The sequence below is a fragment of the Peromyscus californicus genome, unplaced genomic scaffold (genome assembly GCF_007827085.1).
Source record: "Peromyscus californicus insignis strain IS unplaced genomic scaffold, ASM782708v3 Scaffold_15__1_contigs__length_86483966, whole genome shotgun sequence".
NCBI classification, from domain to species: domain Eukaryota; kingdom Metazoa; phylum Chordata; class Mammalia; order Rodentia; family Cricetidae; genus Peromyscus; species Peromyscus californicus.
The window spans coordinates 50,817,262-50,840,401 of record NW_026294447.1 but is presented as its reverse complement, the minus strand read 5'-3'; the positions used below and the strand labels follow the sequence as shown (position 1 = coordinate 50,840,401).

The window sequence follows — 23,140 nt, the reverse complement described above, 5'->3', positions numbered from 1 at the left end:
CCTGGGTTCCTATTTGTGTAAAACATAATTAATACTCACTATTAATAAGTAAGAACTTTGGGCTCATTCTAGGGAGTCAGTACTGGAGAGAAAGCTCTGCTTACTTCGGCTTATACAACTGCTATTTGAAAAGGCCAAGGGAGCTAGTATGGCATAGACAGGAAGGGAGAACACCAAGATGGTTGGTTGTTATGTCTTTAAATTATTCCTGCCTGTTATAGCTTCTCCTGATAGTGTTTTCTTACATTCCCTAAGCGCTTAGTGCCACGTTTATACCTCTAAACACAAATGCGATTTTATTTTCTCAATGCTGTATTCTCGATTTGATAATATAAATTCTTGATTGGCTTACTTATTTCAAAAAGCATCCCTATATATTTTTATAAGTCATTAAGTACTTTACATGTTGATTGATGTTGTAATACTGTACTTTATTTTTAACACAAAAGTTGGCCAGACAGCAAAAGTTTTTGCCAGGAGAAACAATTTTGAAAAAGACAGATTGGCTTTTGTTGAAAGAAAATACACAGACTTGAATTGTAAAGGCAAAGTATTATTTTATTTCTAAGCCTCTGTAGACTAATGATTAGTTCATCTGCTGTTTCAACATTTAGACAATATTAGGAAATTTACTTTAAGAAGTGGTATTTTATTCAGAATGGTTGATTATATCATTACTACCAAGATATGATTCAGTCTGTTTAAACATAAGGAAAGAGTGGTTACATATGACCCCGATATTAAAGCAGTACAGCATGGATGACATCAGTCCCTCTTAGAATATGTAATTGTTAATGTCAGGTACGTGCAACTGTGGTTATGAACTGGAGGCATTTATGGGCCCTGTATGAGAAACATAAAGACAGATGCCTGGGGCTTTACTAGTCAGTAAGCACCTAATAAAGACCAGCTGCTTGGCTTCATGATGGCTGCTGTGTAGAACACTAGATAGGCCCCTTTTCAAGGAGCTGAAGAAACGGCACATGACGAACTTCATAAGCTGATAATTTAAGACAGTTGTACACAGCAGTGGCCTTAAGTGGCATGTTTAGTTCCTCTTGTTGAGGGACAGAGACTTGAAGAAAGTGTTAAGCCACTAGTAGGATTTTACCTAACAAGTGTGAAAACTATTTAAACCATAAGAACTAGTTAGCTAACTCATCCTCCCAACAAGAGAAACCCTAAGATCCTGCAGGTGCTGTATTCTACTAGGCAGTGTTGACTGGTAGAGGGGTTACTGCTGCCCTTCCTTTCGGGGATTGTTCTTTCAATATTTCATCCATAGTTCAAAACGACTCTTTGCACGTGCCATCCTGGACTTTGTGTACAGTCAGTGCACCAGTCTATGAGTTGAGTAGGATGTTGTTATTCTTAGTTCATCAGAGTTGAGAGTGCCTATGGACTTGTTATTGATGAGAAAATACATTTGTGTAAACCTAGTACAGCTGAGCCACTAAAGACACATACATTGTCATGTATGTAGGTGTGTGTTTTCCTTTCTCCATTTCCCTAATTGTTTGTAAGATAAATTTCTTCTTAAATGAAAATGATAAGTTGAAATGGGAAGTATAAGGTAGTTTTTGATTTTGTAATTAATACTAAAAAGCACCTGAGTTTTGTGGTATGCAAAGAAAAGTAAGTTTTCGTAAGTAATAGAAATTTAATTCTAGTACAAGGAACATCTTTGCTCTACCTGCCAGTTTATGCCTATGTCTTTATGTGCTGGGGATGGAACCCACCGTCTTTTGCATGCTAGGAAAGTCAACTGCATCCCAAGCTCTATACTTGTATCTTAAAGGCTTTTGTAACTAATTTTTAAAAATAGTGACTACTTTTTAAAATGTGTTGTATGAATTGAAAATGGAAACTTTTCCTTAGAATATTTTTAAAAAGAAAGTCTAAAAGTATATATAAAACGAGTCCAGTAGCCGGGTGGTAGTGGCACATGCCTTTAATCCCAGCACTCAGGAGGCAGAGCCAGGTGGATCTCTGAGTTCGAGGCCAGTCTGGTCTACAGAGCGAGATCCAGGACAGGCACCAAAACTACACAGAGAAAGCCTGTCTCAAAAAAAAAAAAAAAAAAAAAAAAAAAAAAAAAAAAAAAAAAGTCCAGTAAAAGGTACTGTAATATATGAAGCATGAAAACATGTTTTAAAGTCACAGAGACAGAGGGGCTTGAAATGTTTCACATGGAACTACCTTTATGATGCTGAATGTGCCTGAGTTTTTATTTTAAATAAAGACATTCCATTTTCCAAGACATGATTTATACAAGAAAACATATAATGTCCTGTTGAACTTAAGCCAAATACATTCCCAGACGCTTTGTTACCCAAATCTTTTGAGTGAGTTCTTTATAGATGTTTTTGGCAGAAGTGGCGGTTTTAGAGGAAACATGTAAGAAGTACCAGATGCAATTTTCTGAATTGCCATAAATGGTTAAAAGTCATTTGTAATGATATAAACATCTGGGTATGCTAGACAATGCCAACATTTAAATTAAGGGGAAAAGTATATTAGGTAAATAAGCTATTTTGTACTTCTAGTTACATTTTAAACATGTTTGATATTTGATATTAATGTCTAAACTGAACAATGTTTTATAAGTTGCTATTGAAAACTAATTTCTATAAGCAGAAAGGGAAAAATGAATTATGTACTGATGAGAATATTTTATATATTTCATCTCCTTTTTTCAGTAAGGCTGAGTCATTCAGTATGTAATTTATTTTATTTGTCCTTCCTAGAGAACACCAGTCATTCATTCATTGTTATATCAAGTATTCATTGTCTATGTGTTGAGTACCAAGCACTGAATAGGCCCTGAGATAAACAGGTGACAGAGGTCTTTTTCAGGAGGGTGGCAGGCAGGAAGGGGAAGAGGCTGTGTAATCAGGTACATGCAAGGAATTGTTTTGAAAGAACCAGAAATGGTGAACAGCTATAAGGACAGAGCAGGGCAGCTGCACTTATGAACATACAATTGTGACAGTGTGTACGAGAACTGTGCACACTCAAGTCAGACAAAAGCCCAGCAAATCCCAGCAGGGAGTGGGAGGTGAGCACGGAGTCCACCCTGCCTGAGGAGCTCTTGGCAACTGAGAGCCCCTGGGAGAAGAGTCATTCATTTTTCTTTGAGAGTGCAGTCCCTTACCAGTGAGTAACCGAGCTCAAATGGAAGACACACATCCAAAAATATCTGGGCAGCACACACTGCACTGGATGGGTTATAAATAAAATGGCACAGATATTGTATGAAAAAATTTTTTCAATTGAAAAAGGGAAAAAAGACACAAAGTTGGGTGAGTAGAGAAGGGGAGTGGATCTGGGTGAATCTGGAGAGTGGTAAATATCATCAAAGCACATTGTACGAACTCACCTAAGAACTAATAAAAAAATTTTTAAAAAGAAATTGTTTTGAAAGAGTTATCCATTCTACTTGGTAATAGTGGTATGGGAAGGTAAGAAAAATTAGTGACTTATCTTTCCTTAAATGATGGATACGTATATCCATCATTAAATAGATTGATAGTTAGGGAAAATCATTGTAGACAGAGGGAGGAATTCACATGAAATGAGGTGGCATACCCTGAAAAATGTTGAAAGAGCAGTGTGGTGGGGTGGGATGGCGTGGCTTGGTATGGAGGACTGGGAAGGTAGAAGTGAAAGTGATTTGCTGTATGGGGAAATGAAACTTAGTCATGAATCACAAGTAGATTGTAAACTGTAATACCAAAACAGCAAGGGAGATGGGCATAAGTAGGTCTAACCTGTTGACATTGCAGTATGGCATTGTAATCACACTGGATACCATTGGTTTACCTCCCCTCTAACAACACCCCCACCCCCACTCCCCCCACTTCCCGTAATCTCATCGTGTTTTAAGTAAGCTAATAGTTTTGTGTCAGGCTGCATTCATAGATATTCCTGGCTACAGCTCTGACAGGCCTGGTAAAAACTGGTGAGTTGAAGTGTTTCTGTTGGGTGGCGGAGTCTCAGCTCAACCCCATTATTTCTACACAGGCTTATGAGCCCAGTGCTGCAGATCTTAGGTCTTGCAAGGGATGGTGAAATCTGGATTTTCATATGATAGGTCCTGGCTTTCTAGTGTGATGCTTATTTAGAGCTTTGTAAAAACCCTGTGTGGGCAGGACAGGTCTCTCCTTTGGGGACGTCGTCCATTACAATTTGCAGTAGGAAATGAGGTTCGTGCTGAGGCCTAGAAAACCTTCTGTTCTCAGAGGGTTTGATGTGGTGTTAACATTTACTAGGTAGAAAAAGTGTTACAGCTTTCCTTTTCAGTGATAAGTTGCAGTTCTCTTTGGATATGTCTTGTCTTTGCAAAACATTTTTTAAAAAAGTTTATACTATATAAGGATGCTTTTAAAATTTTCTGTATGGAAACTGTAAAATCTCTGAATTGATAGTGAAGGGTTGAGGGGGACTAATTGAGAGGGAAAGCATATTTGATTTGCTTGTATTAAAAATATTATTAGATGTGTGGGTGCTGGAGAGAAAGCTCGGTTGATAAAGTGCTTATCCTGTGAGCATGAGGACCTGACTCAATCACCACACCCACGTAAAAGCTGGGCATGATCGCTCACCTGTAATCTCAGTGCTGGAGAGGCTTAGGCAGAAGGACCTCTGAGTCCTGATGGTCAGCCAGTACAGCTGAGTCAGTGAATTCAGGATTCAGTGGGAGACTGTCTGGAAAAAAATAAAATGTTAAGTAATTTGGAAAAAAAAATACAACAACTGCCTCTGGCCTTCACACACACATGTACAATGCATACCCACATGTATACATACCTCTCACCTCCCATGCACACATGAACACATACATACATATACACAAAAATGTATAATTACATAAAATCTCTTGGTCTGATCTAGTGGTACAATACTTAACTCTGAGACTAGATTTACTCCCCACTGTTGAAAATCTCAGTCAGTTTCTCCCTCCCTTGCCTTCTCCTCCCATTTTCTCCCCTCTCTGCCTTCTTTCTTCCAAGTGTGCATAGTATTTCCAATTAGCTGTGTAAGTAATATAGTAAGTCTTTTATTTTCTTCACAAATGATGGTGTAGTAGAACTCATATTACTGATATTGTACTACATTAATGAAATGAATTTATTTCCAACAAGTAGAATTTTAAGAGTTACTTTGGGGGCTAGAGATATCCCTCAGTTGGTAGAATACATGCCTAACACACACAAGCCCCTGGGTTTAGTCCTCCGCACATGCCTGTCATCTTAGCACTTAGGAAGGATAGGCCAGAGGATTGGAAGGTCAAAGTCATCTTTGTCTAAAGCAAGTTTAGGGTCAGCCTGGGATACGTGAGACCTTGTCGGGAGAAAAAAAGTTAACTTTTTACTCAGCAGTTAATTATGATGGGACAAAACAACCAAAGAAGCAAAACAAAACAACAAAAAACCACATTCACCATGTACACTCTAAACCTTAAAATTCTGCCTGATAGATTGAAAATACTTAAAAGACAAAGCAATTGCTAACTTCAAATTACAAATAGACATGATATTCTTTTTAAAAACATTTAGTGTTAAAAGTGATTTTGTATGAATTGAAATTCTATAATAAAAAGACTGTCTAGTGGAATTGGGGTGGCCCAAGCCCTTAATCCCAGCACTTAGGAGGCAGAGGCAGGTGGATCTCTGAGTTCCAGGCCAGCCTGTTCTACAGAATTCCAGGACAGCCAGAGCTACACAGAGAAACCCTGTCTCTAAAAAACAAACAAAAACCAAAAAAACCAAAGCCAGTCTAGAGGTTTGGAGAGATGGCTTAGCAGGTAAAGCACTTGCCATGCAACCACATGAGTGCCGAGAAGGAGTAATTTAGTGCTTAGGAGGTAGCCAAGTGATTCCTAGAGCCATCTGTAGAGTTCGAGTAGCTAAGTCAGTGAGTTCTTGGTTCAGAATGAGAGACCCTGACTCAAAGTACAAGATGGAGAGCAACCAAAGAAGAAACCTGATGTCAACCTCTGGCCTCCACACATACCCCTGTACACACAAAGACCATCTAGTTTCTAGTTTTTGCTTTGGTTATAGTTAAATGAAGAAGCCAAATCATATTCAGTTTAATACTATGTCAAGTTTTAGTTTATTTTGGGTACTAGAGAGATGGCTCACTGGTTAAGAGCATGTACTACTTTTGCAGAGGACCCAAGTTTGGTTCCCAGCACCCGTGCCCACACAGCCACCCATAATTCTAGTTCCAGGGTACTGGGTATCCCCTTCTGGCTTCCATGGGCACTTGTACTCATGTACACTGTGATGGCTAGTTTTATGTCAACTTGACACGAGCTAGAGTCATTTGGGAAAAGAGAACCTCAATTGAGAAAAATGCCCTGATCCAATTGGCCTGTGGGTGAGCCTGTTGAGCATTTTTTCTTGATTGATGTGGGAGACCCCAGCTCACTGTGGGTGGTGCCCCCCCAGGGCCTGTGGTTCTGGATGCTCTAAGAAAGCAGGCTGAGTAAGCCATGAAGAACAAGACAGTAAGCAACATTTCTCTATGGCTTATGCTTCAGTTCCTGCCTCCAGGTTCTGCTCTGACTTTCCTCAGTGATGGACTGTGCTGTGAAACTATATGGTGAAATAAATCCTTCCCCAAGGTGTGTTTGGTCATGATATTTTCTCACAGCTACAGAAACCCTAAGACATACATTATCTACACATAGGCACATATTTAAAAATCAAATCAAATAAAAAATTATTGTCAAGTGATGTGGGATGTCCTTCTGTATGCTGTTAATATGTGTTGCTCTTATTGGTTAATAAAAAGCGGACAGGCCGGTAGCTGGGCAGGAAGTTAGGCAGGAAAGTCAAACAGAATGCTGGGAAAAGGAAGGCAGAGTCAAGGAATCACCAGCCAGACACAGAAGCAGCAACATGAGAATGTCATTTTGAGAAAAGGTACCAAGCCACATGGCTAAACATAGATAAGAATTATGGGTTAATTTAAGTGTAAGAGCTAGTTAGTAATAAGCCTGAGCTACCAGCTGAGCATTTATAAATAATATTAAGCCTCAGAGTCAATTATTTAAGAAGTAGCTGCTGGGTATTTGGGAACAGGCAAAGTTGGAGAGAAACTTCTGCCTACAGTTAAGGTTGCCAAGCAAATAGTATCTCATACCTCATTTACTTACTGACATTTATACAGACTGGTGAAATTGTCTTTCAAACATTTTTCTCTTTCTCCTGTTTTCTCCTTTGCCTTGGCTCTTAAAAATGAGAAAAATGCAAAATAAGGGAAAAAATTACAAAGTATCAGTATCAACCAAAGTGATATATGTGATTGCTGTTGATTAGAGCAAAATTTAACAATGAATTTGTTATTTTAAGAAATCAGATGAAAGCTGGGTGTGGTGGTGCATGCCTTTAATCCTAGCACCCAGGAGGCAGACAGGCACCCAGGAGGCAGAGGCTGGTGGATCTCTGTGAGTTTGAGACTAACCTGGTCTACAGAGTGAGTTCCAGTTCAGCCAGAGCTGTGTAGCAAAAAAGGAAGAAAGAAAAGAAATGAAATGAAAGAATATTTCCATTTTATATAGCACTTTACTATTTAGAAAGTCAGCTTTTGGTCGTTTATTCCATTCTCTCAAAATCCTTTGCATGAAGCACAGTCATTTTAAAAGAGGCAAACCATGCCTGGCCCTGAGCATGGTTCATCTCTAGGGTTTCTGGGTTCTCATTCTGGTCTTCACAGTTATCTCATTCAGCTGACTATTCAGTGAACCTGCTCACAGGCACTTAGTCATGCGATAACCAGAGGAATATAAGAAGTATGATACACTTTAAGATGTTCTCTGAATATGATACACTGTCATCAATCACAAGTAAAATGTAAAGTTATGATGCACTCACTCTTCCACATTCGATTTTGATTCTAAGACCATGGCGTCATCTCTGGGAGTTTCAGAGCTCTGCTGTGGAAGATTTACTGTGTCACACACTCAGAGTCATGCTTTCTCTAGACTAGACTCCATCTCAGCTGATTCATTGCTCAACTTGAAAATGCTTTCCAGCCTCAGCTTGTGTTTCTACAGAGTTATTTGGGTGTGTGTGATTATTCACAGGACTATTGTATTTGGACTAGAACCCATTTCTGAATAATAATATTTTGCCTGCCCATATAAATATAGTTCTGATTTTAAATTGTGGTTTGAGTCCAGTGTTCATAGAGAAATATTCAGAATTTCTGACGGGAGGAGAGCAAGTGTTGCTGGAGAAAAAGATGAGTCTTTAGGGACTTTGGATGGGTGTGTGACTTCCTTTTCTTCTAACCTCTCAAAATTAACACATTCCTTCCCGTGCTGTCCTTAAGTTCTGAGGTTCTTTCCTTTTCCTTTCTCTACTCAGATATCATGGTACATTTAAGCATGTGAGTTTGAGATAGCCTTGCTTGCGCATCCCATATTGCATTAGGTCACGGACTAAAGTTTTAAGACAATTTAATCTCGTCACTTTAACCTAAACGATGCTTTGACTTTCTGACTTACTTTATTCAAGTAACTTTTTATTAGAATCTTTGCTTTGTAAGTTTTACTCTGAAGATATTTATTCATCATGCAGGCCTTTCGTTTGCTTGGGATTCTTTGAGATAAGGTCTCACTATGTTGCCCAAGCTGGCTCCAAACTCTCAGACTCAACTGATCCTCCTGCTTTGGCCTTCTTAGCATCTGGGACTACAGGTACATACCACAATGCCCAACTTATTAAAAGAAAAGCAATGTTTTATTTGTTGTTGTTATGTGTACATATGATGTGCGCTGGGTGTACACAGGCCTGCCATGGAGCATATGGAGGTCTGAAATCAGTTTTGTGGAGTTGGTTCTCTCCTTCCACCTTTATGTGGATTCCAGAGATAAAACTCAGGCCGTGACTTACAGAGCAGCACTTTGACCTGCTGGCCATCTCTTGGCTCAGAGGCTTACCTGCTGTTCTTGTTTGTTTAAAGGGAGACAGTGTAATATAGCTTTAGATATGAGTTATGTGGTAAGAACATACTATCCAATACATGTAATTCTCTCCCTCTTCCGTCTTTCTGTCTCTCTCTTTTGAGAAAGTGTAGGTTGGCTTCACTGTGTGTAGCTCAGGGTGGCCTCAAATTAGGAATCCTTTTGCCCCAGGTTCCTGAGTTCTTGGGGCTGCAAAAGTGTACTACTATGCCTAATGTAATTTTTTGTTTGTTTGTTTTTAATGGCTACATTGAAACAGTAAAATAAATAAATAAATAAAAAATAAGTTATTTTAAGATTACTTATTGGAGCTGGAGAGATGGCTCAGCATTTGCTCTTCTAGAGGACCTGAGTTTGATTCCCAGCACCCACATGGAAGCTCACAATCATCTCTTAACTCCAGTCCCAGGCGGTCTGATGCCTTCTTCTGGCCTCCTCAAGTACTACATGTATGTGGTACACAGACATGCATGCAGGTAAAATACACACTTAAAATAGAGGCAAAATCTTAATAATATTGTTAATATTTTTCTGTGTGTGTATCTGCATGGGTTTATGTGCACCATGTGAGTACATGTCTGTGAGAGCATCAGATCCCCTGGACCTAGAGTCCACGTGGTTTTAAGACACCATGTGGACTCTGGGAAATAACCCAACTCCTCTGCAAAAACAGCAAGTGCTCTTAACTACTGAGCCCCATGAAATTAATTTTTATAATTTATTTTACATCACATGTCCCCAAATTATTATCATTTTTAAATGTAATCAGTATAAAATTAATAGTAATAGATACATTTTAGAAAGAGAAGGCAGCAGGGCTAGAGAAGTGGCTCACAGGTAAGAGGGCTTGCTGGCAAGTTTAAAGACCTGCATTTGGATTCCAGAACCCAGGTAACAAGGCCTTATGGTTGCACTTGTTCCCATAGGCCAGCACTGGGGGGCTGCAGGTCACAAGGCCTCCTAGCTCATTGAGAGACCCTGTCTCGAGGGACACCAGGCAGAGAGTGACACCTGCCATGCTCAGCCTCTACATGAATGCACAGCACATGTGCAGAGAGTGGGGAAGTTTGGGCTGTTCCTAGGCTGCTAGTCTGTCGTCCTGGAGGAGGGGAGGGCTGTACAGTGGCTCCTGCTTCAGCTTGTTGAGTTGATGTTTTTCCTGTGGCCAAGAGCTCTGCCACATCTAGAATGTAATGCTAGGGAAAGCGGCACATGCCCACAGTGTAAAGTACTTGAAGAGTCTAAGAGAAAACATCTTCTACTGAGTCAGATTTCAGTAATAGACCCCCTCCCCTGCCTTTTATATTCAGTTGAAATTCCTTGCTGGAAAGACGGGAAAGGAAAAGTTTATAGGAAATCTTCCAAACACAAACCTTGGCTTTTATAATATGGTTATGGCAACCATCTCTATTTTGGTAAAGTTAGTCTATTATGTGAGTGGCATTTTGTAATTCAGAAATTTGCAATTTAGAGAAGCACAAGCCATTGCAAACCTTTCACATACAAACCTTTATATTTGTATTCAGTACTGTAAGTCAGCATTCTAGTCATTGTACAGGACAGAATGGAGACACAGGAGACCTAATGTGTCTTGGAGGAAAGTCATGAGAGGAAGTAAGTTAGGAACTTCAGGATGAAGAATGCTTATGAGTCAGTAGAGTAGGCAGTCCTATCAATAAGAGCTCTTCATCAGAGGGAGGAAAAAGCAGAATTCTGTGGGAAGCAAGAGAAGGAAAACACACCAGAAGTTGATGGTCAATTGATTTTTCAAAACAGTACCAAAAGAACAAGGTTTTACCATGTAATGCTGGAGCAACTGCTTTCTCATGAACACCTGTCTCATACCACACACAAAAATGAACTTGATAAGGATCATGGCCCTTTTCTATTTTTCTATTTTATATTTATATTCAAAACCATTAAAACTCTTAGAAGATGTAGAAGCAAATCTTCACAGTACTGGGCAAAAACAACAAAAAGAAATGTAAAACTATTGTTTCAAAAGGTAACGGGAAAGAGAAATGACACATAAAATGGGAAAGATAATTGCAAGGCCTGGTGCCTGGTAAGGGGACTCATCTAGCCATCCCCCGTCAGGGAAGGAGGAGGTGTGTGTCGTCCCTTATTGGGACCTTACATGCAGTCTCCTCTTGCTTTCTTCTGGGATGAAAACATGTGTTTTTCCTTAAAGTCACTAAGCACCTCTTTGAGTTCTACTGCCTGCTTCTAAGTAAAAGGTGTAGACTGTTGGATGGAGAGGTCTCTAGTCCAGAGCTCTTGATCCTTTGGCATGATTAGCATGTGCACAGGACATCTGATTTAATTTTAAAGTTTGCCTTTAAAAATTGCCTAGATTCCAACCATTTTACAGATTTTGCTTATTTTTTAAAGTACAAATTTAGAAATAATCTAAACATCCTTTTAAATCAGCCAACAGCATTGTATCATGATTAGCATGTTAGTGCCCATGCTTTCACTGTCTTTGCCCTGTCAGTGTCCTAAGCCAGTGTTAGTTGGTTAGATACTCTTGGCTCACCAACACCAGAGCCCAGCCAGGAAAACAGAATGGGGAAAACCTAAAGTTATCCTTTCCGTTTCCTCTCGTTAAGTGAGAGTTGCTCTGGAAATACGTCCTGCAAGAAAGCACTGGAGACAGTTTGCTCTTTGCTTGTATGTTTCTACGTGGATGGAAACCTGTTGGGATTATTACATTTCTGTTAAGGAGCTGACTGACCATTTTACTGAGGGCAAACACTGTGGAATACTGCATCCCCTGTCTTCTAGGTAATTTCTGTCCAGGTTCCCAGAGCCAAAGAAAAGATGACAGCAATCGACCATTCCCCAGTAGAATAGGGCACGTATTCACATTTCTAAGTAGGTCTTGCTGCATGTTTATCTAACCTGGTTGGCTAATGCTGTCTTTATCCACTTACTTTAAAACAGATGAGCTCCACCAAGAGATGCTGGATGATGCGCAGAAGAAGCTGATGAACTTAGTGAGCAGCACAGAAGGAAAAGTGGACAAGTAAGCTTTGCCTCTTGACTTCCTCCTGAGTCATAGGAATTGCTTTCAGAGAACAGCAGAGCTACAGCAGATGTTTACACGTGACCACATTTTCAAGAAGCAGTTTGCTTTTCTGATATAGTGAGGTGTAGGTAGTTTTCATGGCAGTCAGTAAAGTGACTTACCTTCTTTTATTTTTTTATTTTATTTTATTTTTTTTGGTTTTTCGAGACAGGGTTTCTCTGTGTAGCTTTGCGCCTTTCCTGGATCTCGCTCTGTAGACCAGGCTGGCCTCGAACTCACAGAGATCTGCCTGACTCTGCCTCTTGAGTGCTGGGATTAAAGGTGTGAGCCACCACCGCCCAGCCCTTCTTTTATTTTTAAAGTCTGTTTCTCCCAACTCATTGCTTTTGTCAAAACCATATGCAAGAGTTAAAAGAAAAATCATTCTTGCAGGGTGGTGGCACACACCTTTAATCCCAGCAGAGGCAGGTGTGAATTTAAGGCCAGCCTGGTCTACAGATCGAAGTTCCAGGACAGCTAAGGCTACACAGAGAAACCCTGTCTAGGAAAGAAAAAAAAAAATCACTCCTTTATGAAATACTTAGAAAATAAAAGGTTTATTTTTAATATTTCTCCCCCCCCCCTTTTTTTTTTGGTTTTTTGAGGCAGGATTTCTCTGTGCAGCTCTGGCTGTCCTGGAACTCACTCTGTAGACCAGGCTGGCTCGAATTCACAGAGATCCGACTGCCTCTGCTCCCAAGTACTGGGAGCCAGCACCACCGTCACCCCGGCATATTTTCCCCTCTTTACTACTCTTAAATGAACGTATCTAGTATGTTTAAATGTATTAGGTCTGAAACCTAGTTATTCATGCAATAATATCTCACTTAATATATTAAAATCTAAGATATTATTTAAAATTTTTAATAAATATGGCTGAGGGCATATAACATTTATCTCCATTTTTATGTCTTTCTCAGATGAGAGTCACCTAGTTAGGTGTTGAAAATTACTTATGAGATACCTCCTCAGTTGGTTATGAGTCTAAAAATTGCTTGGCTAAAAAGTGATTTTTTTAAAAAGTATGCATTTTGGGTTATCTGAAATATTCCTAATTAGACTTCTTTAAAAAGCCACTTTAGAATTCCTTACTATTCAGTTTTTATAATTCAGCATCTCATTGTTTAAGTAAATGTTTATTTGTTTAGTGTTTGGGTATGCTTGTGTTAGTTTGGCCATGTTAGATCGACCTAAACTGTTTGTGCCTTGATTTTCTAGAGTCCTCATGAGAAACCTCTTCATTGGTCATTTCCACACACCTAAGAATCAGCGCCATGAAGTGCTACGACTAATGGGGAGCATCCTGGGTGTTAAAAGGGAGGAAATGGAGCAGGTAACTAGACAGTAAAAGCACTCTAAGCCCTCCCCACCTCTTTCTTTGTAGTTCTCTTATTCTCTGGTATTCTCTCCCCTTTCTCTCTCTTTCTCTGGGGATAGAACCTAGCATGTCTTTCACATGTTAGGTAAGCACTCCACCACTGAGCTACATCCTGGTTCTCATACTAAATATGCTTGTAATTACATTTATAATACAGGGGCATGGTAGAAAATAGTTTATATATATATATATATATATATATATATATATATATATATATATATATATTTAATATTGTTTTCTTAATCAAAGAAGTAGATTTGTTCAGTTTTTTGGTGTTAGTGTAAATGTAAATATTTTACAACTTATAAACTAGTTCTTACATCAGATTGCTGAAATTTTTGAGACATAACCATGCCCAGAACATTTATTTCAGATTGTGCTTAGATGGCATTTTATTTTCTCTGTAACCTTTGTCAGTAATAGGAAACATTTACTAGAATTTGAATTATAAAGCATGATTTACTATTCCTTGACATCACATAAGAGAGGTTCTTATTTTTCTTGTCTTATATTGGTAATTTTCTGTTTTAAAATGTTCTTGCAGTTGTTTGCTGAAGATCAAGGAGGTGTTACTCGGTGGATGTCTGGATGGCTTGGAGGAGGATCAAAAAGTGTGCCCAGTACACCACTGAGACCAAGTCAGCAGTCTGTGTTTAATAGTGTAAGACCCCGAATGATGAAATGGTTAAATATCATGCTCATTTGTATAGGATCAGATTTCTTTTTACATCATCTAATACAACCCTAGTAATATAACCAAATATTTTCTCCTAGTCTTTTTCAGAACTTTTTGTTAAATTTCTGGAAACAGAATCTCATCCATCTGTCCCACCCCCAAAACTGCCAGTTCATGACTTGAAACCTCTGGATTCTCCAGGAAGAAGGAAAGTTGACACCAGCATACCCGGAAGCTCCAAAGGTAAAACTAAATACTTGATTTCTCTCAGTGGTAAAAAATAAAATGTTTAACTTATGATTTAGACTTACAGTGACATTAGGTTTTCAGCATTTTTGGAATATGTAATACTGCTTCCAAAATTCTAATCTCACTAAATTTGAGCCTTACATGTTGTAGTACCTTATTATTTATTTGCTTTAATTAATGTAAATAGTATAAAATGTTTTCATTGAGAATTATTTTGTCTTCATGAGAAATATTTTATTCGTCACTTCCACACACCCCCAAATCATATATATTGTAGTGTATTTATAGACATGGTAGGAACTTGTGATTTTATTCGCTTTGTTTATCAGCATAAGCCACTTTGAATTACTCTCCTGGAAATGGTAGTCAACTAGTTCTATCTTTGCTTTGTCATCTGTTACACCATTTCTCTCTGATAGTAGTTACTACTAATCAAAGTTAGATGCATATAGTTGAAAATGATTTTCATCTTTGGACTTCTTGTATTCAATAACAAAACCTGTCACATAAATAATGTACATAGGTTGGTTTAGTTAACTGACCTAAACATCCAAGGATGTGGAAAAGCACCCTATGTGAGTAAATGTCTGTGGAAGGAAATGGTTTGTGGGTACATGTGTATATATTTTTGATCCCACTAATTTTGAGTTGTAAAGGTCTTGTTTATTTCATATTGATGATACTGGCTTATAGTAAAATTTCTTGAGTTGAAATTGAATTATCTACTAGACTATAGTCAATTCTCTTTTTTTCCCCCTATAATTTACATATTCCAATTTAAACTCACATATTTTAGTAGAAACTTAAGGCATATATCATATGCTTCATAGTTTATATCACACACCATAGTTAAAATTTGGATAAAATACTAAAGAAGTTCTGTTTTATAATTTTTATAACTTTCTTAGTTATTTAGACAGATATTTCTGTTTTTCTGAACTTTTATATGAAGGTGAAGTAATAAAGTTTGTCACTAAGATAAAAGGTTTGGCTGCTAAATTCAGTAAAAGTTGTCACTCTAGGAAGTACAGACTATACTGAGAACATTTTTCTTTTTCATGTTGTACTAGGTTGTAGCTTCTTAAGAGAGAGTCTCATATTCTTTATTGAAAGGTCTCCTCCTTTCTCTGCCTTTCCCATCATTCTTTCTCCCTTTTGTAACGGGAAGCTTTTTTGTGTCCCACCTGGCCCCACAGCAGCTTATAAAATAATCACTCAGAGGCTTAATATTAATTACAGACTGTTTGGTTTATGGCTCAGGCTTATTGCTAACCAGCTATCACATCTTCAATTAACCCATTTCTATTAATCTAAGTATTGCCAGGTATCTCATGGCTTTACCTGTGTTCTGTTGCATGCTGCGCCCCCCCCCCCCTCCAGCTCGCTCGCAGTGTCTCCCCAACTCTGCCCTCCTTCTCCCTGTATCTTTGCTTGGATTTCCTGCCTGACTATAACCTGTCTTGCCATAGGCCAAAGCAGCTTCTTTATTAAGCAATAGTAAGAATGGTAGGAACACATATTCATATACAGAAAGACCATCTCACCCGTCCATCCTCCTTCCTTCCTTCCTTCCTTCCTTCCTTCCTTCCTTCCTTCCTTCCTTCCTTCCTTCCTTCCTTCCTTCCTTCTCTCCCTTTCCTTCATCAGCTGAGCTCAGCTTGGTGTATGTATCAGTCAGAGGTGGACTGAGTTGTGGCAGGGTTTGCATGGAGGACACAAGCTTAGAATTCATACTGTGTTCACCAGTGTGTGGAGCTTAGTCTCCATGCTGGGTTCATCATTGTGTAGAGCTGTGTCTACACTGTGTTCACAGTGTGTAGAGCTTAGTGTCCACCTGTGTTCACAGTGTGTAGAGATTAATGTCTACCTGTGTTCACAGTGTGTAGAGCTTAGTGTCCATCTGTGTTCACAGTGTGTAGAGCTTAGTGTCCATCTGTGTTCACAGTGTGTAGAGCTTAGTGTCCATCTGTGTTCACAGTGTGTAGAGATTAGTGTCCATCTGTGTTCACAGTGTGTAGCGCTTAGTGTCCATCTGTGTTCACAGTGTGTAGAACTTAGTGCCCATCTGTGTTCACAGTGTGTAGAACTTAGTGTCCATCTGTGTTCACAGTGTGTAGAGCTTAGTGTCCATCTGTGTTCACAGTGTGTAGAGCTTAGTGTCCATCTGTGTTCATAGTGTGTAGAACTTAGTGTCCACCTGTGTTCACAGTGTGTAGAGCTTAGTGTCCACCTGTGTTCATAGTGTGTAGAACTTAGTGTCCACCTGTGTTCACAGTGTGTAGAGCTTAGTGTCCATCTGTGTTCACAGTGTGTAGAGCTTAGTGTCCATTTGTGTTCACAGTGTGTAGAGCTTAGTGTCCATCTGTGTTCACAGTGTGTAGAGCTTAGTGTCCACCTGTGTTCACAGTGTGTAGAGCTTAGTGTCCATCTGTGTTCGCAGTGTGTAGAGCTTACTAGGCAGCATAGGAGCTTTTCCAGTTTAGAAAGTTGTTGGTCACAGGAAGTCTGGCATGGGAATCCAGAAATGCTCCGTGACAGCTGCATATAATGAGTTTGTCTCTGTCTTTGTCTTAGGCACCCACTTTTTTAGTTTCCCATTGTTTAAGAAGGGACCTCCCAGGGTTCGCTTAGCTCTCACCAATGAATTTATTAGTGTTCTTGAGTAATAAGGTAGAATTCTAGCCACTAAGACAGGTCATAACCAAATACCTATTCTAATGAAAATGAATTGTAACTGCTCAACCTGATAGAGAAATAATACCACTGAGAATGTTCTCCAGTCTTTAATGCCTAAAAAGATGACTGAGTCATGTATGTATATATTGTTTGCTCTTCTGGCAAATTAATTTTATTACTATTGCATCATTATAAAAATAAGGAATGCTAGCATTTTTCATAGCCATCTTAATCACTGGGAAATCCTAAGTTCTCAGGTCCTTCATCTTTCAGGTAGATATGGAAAGTAACCCTGCAACATACACACCATTCATTATTTCAACACTATGACAGCAAGTTCAGCTCTCCATTATCTAGCTAGTATTTGAGAATAAAATACTTTGATCAGTATTGTTGTGTATACAAACACTCTTTTGTCCCTTTTTCTACCATTCCTTTTTCTTCTCTTTTATGCTGGGGTCTCTGAGACCACCATGACCTGTAGAGTAATGATCAGTGGGAGGCAAGAAGGCAGTTTGGTTCAACACAACTGAGTAGCATGTGTTGGTTCAAACTTGGGGAGTCTGACCCTGAGTAGTTTATTTTAGCCATATATAAACACAGCACAATTTAGTGAAATTTTTTTCTGGTGATAAATGATTCATTCCCTGTGCACAATAAAGCTTAAGACATGACTACATCAAAGCTCTTTGTAAAGTTAAAGTACACATGACATCTTCCATACGGATGGGTTCTATGGATTGACTGTATGTGGTACCTCCTATAAAGATGGGTTCTATAGATTGACTATATGTGGTACCTCCTATAAAGATGGGTTCTATAGATTGACTATATGTGGTACCTCCTATAAAGAGGGGTTCTATAGATTGACTATATGTGCTACCTCCTATAAAGATGGGTTCTATAGATTGACTGTATATGGTACCTCCTATAAAGATAGGTTCTGATTGAGAAGCACATTCTAAGGGTCTGGAGTAGGATCCATGTGGTCTTGGACACACAGATAGCACAAAGGTCACCAAGATCCACATCCATCCCTGGCCTTTGGGCAGAAACAGGTCATACATCCCCCCTCTTTGAAGGAATGACCGCATGTGTTTAGCATTCCTGGTTCCTCTCCTGCTTATCTGTGAGCTTAAGGACTTCTGTACCTCCCACACTTTTGCCCATCTCCTTTTCTTTCTTTCTTTTTTTTTTTTAAAGATTTATTTATTTATTATGTATACAGAAGAGGGCGTCAGATCTTATTACAGATGGTTGCGAGCCACCATGTGGGTGCTGGGAATTGAACTCAGGACTTCTGGAAGAGCAGTTGGTGCTGGTGCTCTTAACCTCTGAGCCATATCTCCAGCCCACCCATCTCCTTTTCATAGATAGAGTCTGCTGTAGGAACAGCAAGCAACAGCATATCAATTCATAGGTAGCCACATATGGAAGCCTAAAGCACATGTGGCATTGTTTTTTTATTGGAGAATGCTTTGAATGACTAGGAATGAACTTTCATGAGGTTTTCATAATACACATTGGTATTCTTAAAATGTTATTTGTTTATTGCATGTATATGTGTTTATATGTGTATACTCCATGCATATTTTTGGAAGTCAGAGCAACTTTTGGGAGTTTGATTCCCTTTTACCACGTGGGTTCTGGGGTTGAACTCAGGTCATCAGGGTTGGAGGCTTGGTGGCAGGTACTTTTACCTGCTGAGCCATAAGTTTGCATTTTATGCTTAGGATTTGGGTGGGGTCTGTTGGTGTTCTTGTTTTGAATAAAGGATGGCCCAAAACTTGTGCTAAATAGTAGTGTTATGATCATCAGGGTGGAATTTTAAAATTGATAGTAGTGATAAATTGATTACTCCAGTGTAAAAACTGAGCATGGTAGCACAGTTCCAGCTCTCATGGCCAGCCTGAACGAAAGACCCTGTCTCAGTAACAAACCACAGACCATGCTGATGAGTTTGATTAAAAAAAAAAAAAAAAAAATACTGGAACAGGTTTCTTTATATAATTGTGTTCAGAGGGTCATTTCATTTAACTTCTTTGTGAAGGATAGAAACCAAATCATCTGTATCTTATTTTTTAGATGTAGCAGAACCCAGGGCAGGAAGAAGAACAGATCTGAGTCCATTCTTGGCTCCCCGCTCAGCGGCTGTGCCCCTTATTAATCCAGCTGGACATGGACTCGGTGGGCCCGGGCATCTTCTTTTGAAACCCATCTCAGATGTTCTCCCCACGTTTACACCTTTGCCAGTGTCGCCCGACAACAGCGCTGGCGTCGTATTGAAAGATCTTCTAAAGCAATAGGAAGCTCTTGAGCCAGAGACTATAGCACTTTAAGGAAACTATGAACACTGTATGTGTGAACTTTACCACAAAGTGGCCTTCTGGAAAGAGTCATTATTTGTTTGTAGTTGTAATTTCTCTGTTAATAAAAATATTCTTAATGCTTTTAGAAATCGCAGGTGTCAGAAGAATAAGTAACTGATACATAATCTGCTTTTTGTTCACTTTATGATTTGACCTCATTTAAAACTAGAAACATTTGGTTTACTTTTTTATTTACAAAACTCTAAAAAGGAGAGGCAAGAATAACTCTGCTTTTATTTCCTCGGATTTTCAGGCTCGTTTAATATAGGGGCATGTGGTTCATCTTTATAAGATAACGAATTTATCCTCCCCACCCACCCCAAAAAAGGTACCTAAGCAGTGAATGCTCTGCAGTGTCTGTCAGCCACCTGTAGAGGACCTCGTGTAGGGAGAGGACAAGCTGTTCCTTGGAGGTTGGGGGTGCCCTGAGGCAAAGTGGGTATTGGTTCTATGCAATTTTATCATGTGTGTAGATTCATCTGGCCATCACAGTTAAGACCCAACTCTTCATCAAAGGGTCCCTGAGCTGCCTTTTTGTAGACCTTGCTGCCCCCTTACCCCTTGAAAACCACTAACTATCACCCTGTATAATTTTGTAATTCTGTGAATGCTGTTTAAATGAAATCACTGTTAATGTAACCTCTTGAGATGGGTGTTTTCATGTAGCATAGCTCCCTTGAGGTCCATCCAAGTTGTTTCATGGAGGGGTAGTTTGTTTCTTTTTATGGTAGAATCCATGATGTGAGTAACCAAATGGTATCATTTAGTTTCAAGAGCTGAACTGTCTTTTTTAAAGTATCATCTAAAACTACAGGTTTCCAGCAGGGCCTGAGGTGTAATGATTAGTCTTAGCACTTGGGAAGCAGATGCAGGCAGATTCTTAGGAGTTTGAGGCCAGCCTGGTCTACACAGTGAGTATCAGGCTAGCCAGAGCAAAAACCATAGTGAGACCTTGACTCAACACACACACACACACACACACACACACACACACACACACACACACACACACATACATACACACACCACAAAACCAAATGAAAAAACCTAAAGGTTTCCTTGCACAAATACACAAAATCATATAACTCTCATGTAAGTGTTACATTGTACGGCTGCATCCACATAGCCCTTAGACCACAGTTAGCAATATCTGGAGACCCGTCACCTGCCTCTGGCTGAGCTTCAGCTGTCTAGGGTGTAGCTTCCCATGCAGTGCACCAGCACCAGGGGCTTGGAACTTAAAGCCAGTATTTCCCGATTTTTTTTTACAAAGCCTAACATGACAGAAAAAAATCCTGACTCACAGCTTTTGTTGTCTCAGGATCTTCATATATGTATCAATTGTTGACGTTGTACATTTAAGTCATTTCTTGCATATTTTGTAAGTTTAGATAAGCCTTTAAAACAGAAAAGCCTGTATAGCAAGAAAGGGTGGAAACCAGACTGATCCAGAAATGTCAACAGTTCTGGCACCTGTTGGAGCCAAGCTGGGTTGTTTGTGAATTTATCTATGATAAGCTGTGTATTTCTAATGCCTTTGAAAGACTGGAGGTTTGGGTTTTAATGATGTGCTGATGGTTGAAATACCCTTTTCTGAAAAATTACGTAACTGAGATAATGCTGCTTCCTGGTACCACCTGTGTCCTTAACTAACTTATTTATGGTTGGGTCCCTTCTCTGCTACATGGTAGGAAAAGTTGCCATCAGAGAAATGTTATGCTGCTCCCACCAGTTTTGCCAACGTTACAGATGCCCCTCAACTTACAGTGGGCCACAGCCCACCAACCCATTGTACTTAACATCTTGAGTTAAGCCTTCATTTGCTGTACCCAGTTGTCAGCTGGCCTGGCTTAGCACAGCCACTTCCTCTCAGGACCACGAGGCTAACCAGGCCCCCGCTGCAGCTAGCCTGGGGAAAAGAGAAATTTTAAATCTGAAGCATGATTTCTGCTCAATGTGTATCATTTTGGTAAACCCCAAAATTGGAACAGTTAAGCCATTGTAAGTTGAGGTTCTACTGGTACAGGGGTTTATATGTTCCTTAAAAAGTCACCCTCACTAGTCTGGATCATTTACTATGTGCCAGGGAATTTTAAGTTCCACATGAAGCAGTTTTTTTTCTAAAAAAGACTAGTTTTTAAACTAAGAAGAAAAGGGAAGATGTAAAATGCTTTCTTTTAAAGAGGAGGTACATGGTGGATATTTAAACAATGTGTTTTATATTTGAAATATCTTTTATGACATTTGAAGTTCCTTGACTGAAACAACCTGCCCTCCCCACCCTTTTACTTAGCCTAAGTTTGAAAACTGTCGTGGGGGTACTCCACACCCAGGTCTCAAAGAACAAGGTATTACATGGCTGCTATTGAAGTATATGACCTTGTCTGAAAGCTGCAGTACCTAATGTCTGTGCTGTATGCATGCTAAGTGTGTGTTGATCTAAAGCAGACATAACTCATAGCCTTTCTGAACTAAGTTGTGTCAGAGAGGAACCATCTGCTCAAGGAAACTTCTTAGCAGAGAGTGAGAAGCATGCACTTTGAGTTACCCACAGGACACCGCCAGTGGTATGCTGACTGCAGTGTGGTGATGCAGTAAGTCTGCTCTTGATATCTTCCGACACTCTGTGGAATTTGCGGTTGAATTTTACATCAGATGCCACAGGCTTACAGCACTATTGATATCTCTGTGCACTTTGTAGAATTGGTGGTTGAATTTTGCATTGGAAGCCACAGTTCTTCAGAACATTCCTAATGGTTTTCAAGTACAACGAAATAGACTATCAAGAATTCACCCTGCCGTTGGAGTTGATTGAATGTAATCACTAGCATGTACTTCTGTGAGTTTCCCTTCCTGACATTCTTGTTTGTTTTTTAAAAGGGGGGAAACCAAAGCACAGAGGCAAAAAGAGATGGCATGCAACTAACCAGTTAAACATCAAATATCATCCAAGAAAAGCCCTTAGTTCTTTTAACTTTCCAAAGGATTCAAGAGCATTCAAGTGCTTACCCAGTCAGCTACAGAGTAAGCTTTACCCAGGCACAGGCAAAGAGATGAAAACCATAGAAAGTGCTGCATTTAAACTGGGTTTTTAAAAGAAATTTTCATATATCAAAGCATTTAAAGCATCTTCTAGTAACAAAAATTCATCTTCTGTAAATATTGGTTAAGTTAGGTAATATTTATTTTATATATTCCTATGGAAAAATAATGATCATTGTAATGTTGACATTTGTGATTATTTGTCAGTCTTTACATCTTAACTTATTGTGATTTAATCACTTAAAATTGATACACTGTCTTTTGATTTATAGGAAAATAACAAATGTGTATCATAAGATTTGGTTGTGTTTTCTACAGAGCTAAAGCCAGTGCACTCTTGAATTTCTCAAGAGCATTGCAAGGCAGAAAAAAAAACAAAACCTCCAAATAAAAATGATTTAAGTTGGCTGTGTCTTCATCCACAATAAAAACACTTGGGAAACAGCTGCTGGCGTCTCTTCAGGAGGAGGCATTAGTCCACGTATTGCCTCTGCTGACTGCTGACTCAAGATGTCTGCTGTTGGGATTCAGTTTGAGCCGTGGAGATGTTAAGTATGGACTACTTAAGACTCTTCAGGATTGTGTGTGAAAGGAGGGTCTGAGGGATTAACTGGATTTTTCCTCTTTTCCTCTCAGAGGATGTAGTGTGGATCACTGGTTGCTTAGTCTTTCTCCAAGGTGGTTAGTACATCTTCATTTTATC

At 39.3% G+C, this 23,140-nt stretch overlaps 1 protein-coding gene across 5 annotated transcripts in view; it reads left to right on the top strand.

Moving 5' to 3' along the window:
• Positions 1–22,843, top strand: part of Trip11 (thyroid hormone receptor interactor 11) — an 81,480-nt gene extending 58,637 nt beyond the window's left edge. For all 5 annotated transcript variants that reach the window (XM_052738802.1, XM_052738801.1, XM_052738803.1 and 2 more), the window contains 5 exons: positions 11,921–12,002; positions 13,263–13,377; positions 13,970–14,086; positions 14,200–14,344; positions 19,112–22,843. In XM_052738802.1, coding sequence (XP_052594762.1) covers positions 11,921–12,002; positions 13,263–13,377; positions 13,970–14,086; positions 14,200–14,344; positions 19,112–19,332 — 680 coding nt within the window. In that variant the 3' untranslated portion in view covers positions 19,333–22,843. The remainder of the gene's footprint in view (positions 1–11,920; positions 12,003–13,262; positions 13,378–13,969; positions 14,087–14,199; positions 14,345–19,111) is intronic.
• Positions 22,844–23,140: the final 297 nt, after the last annotated feature.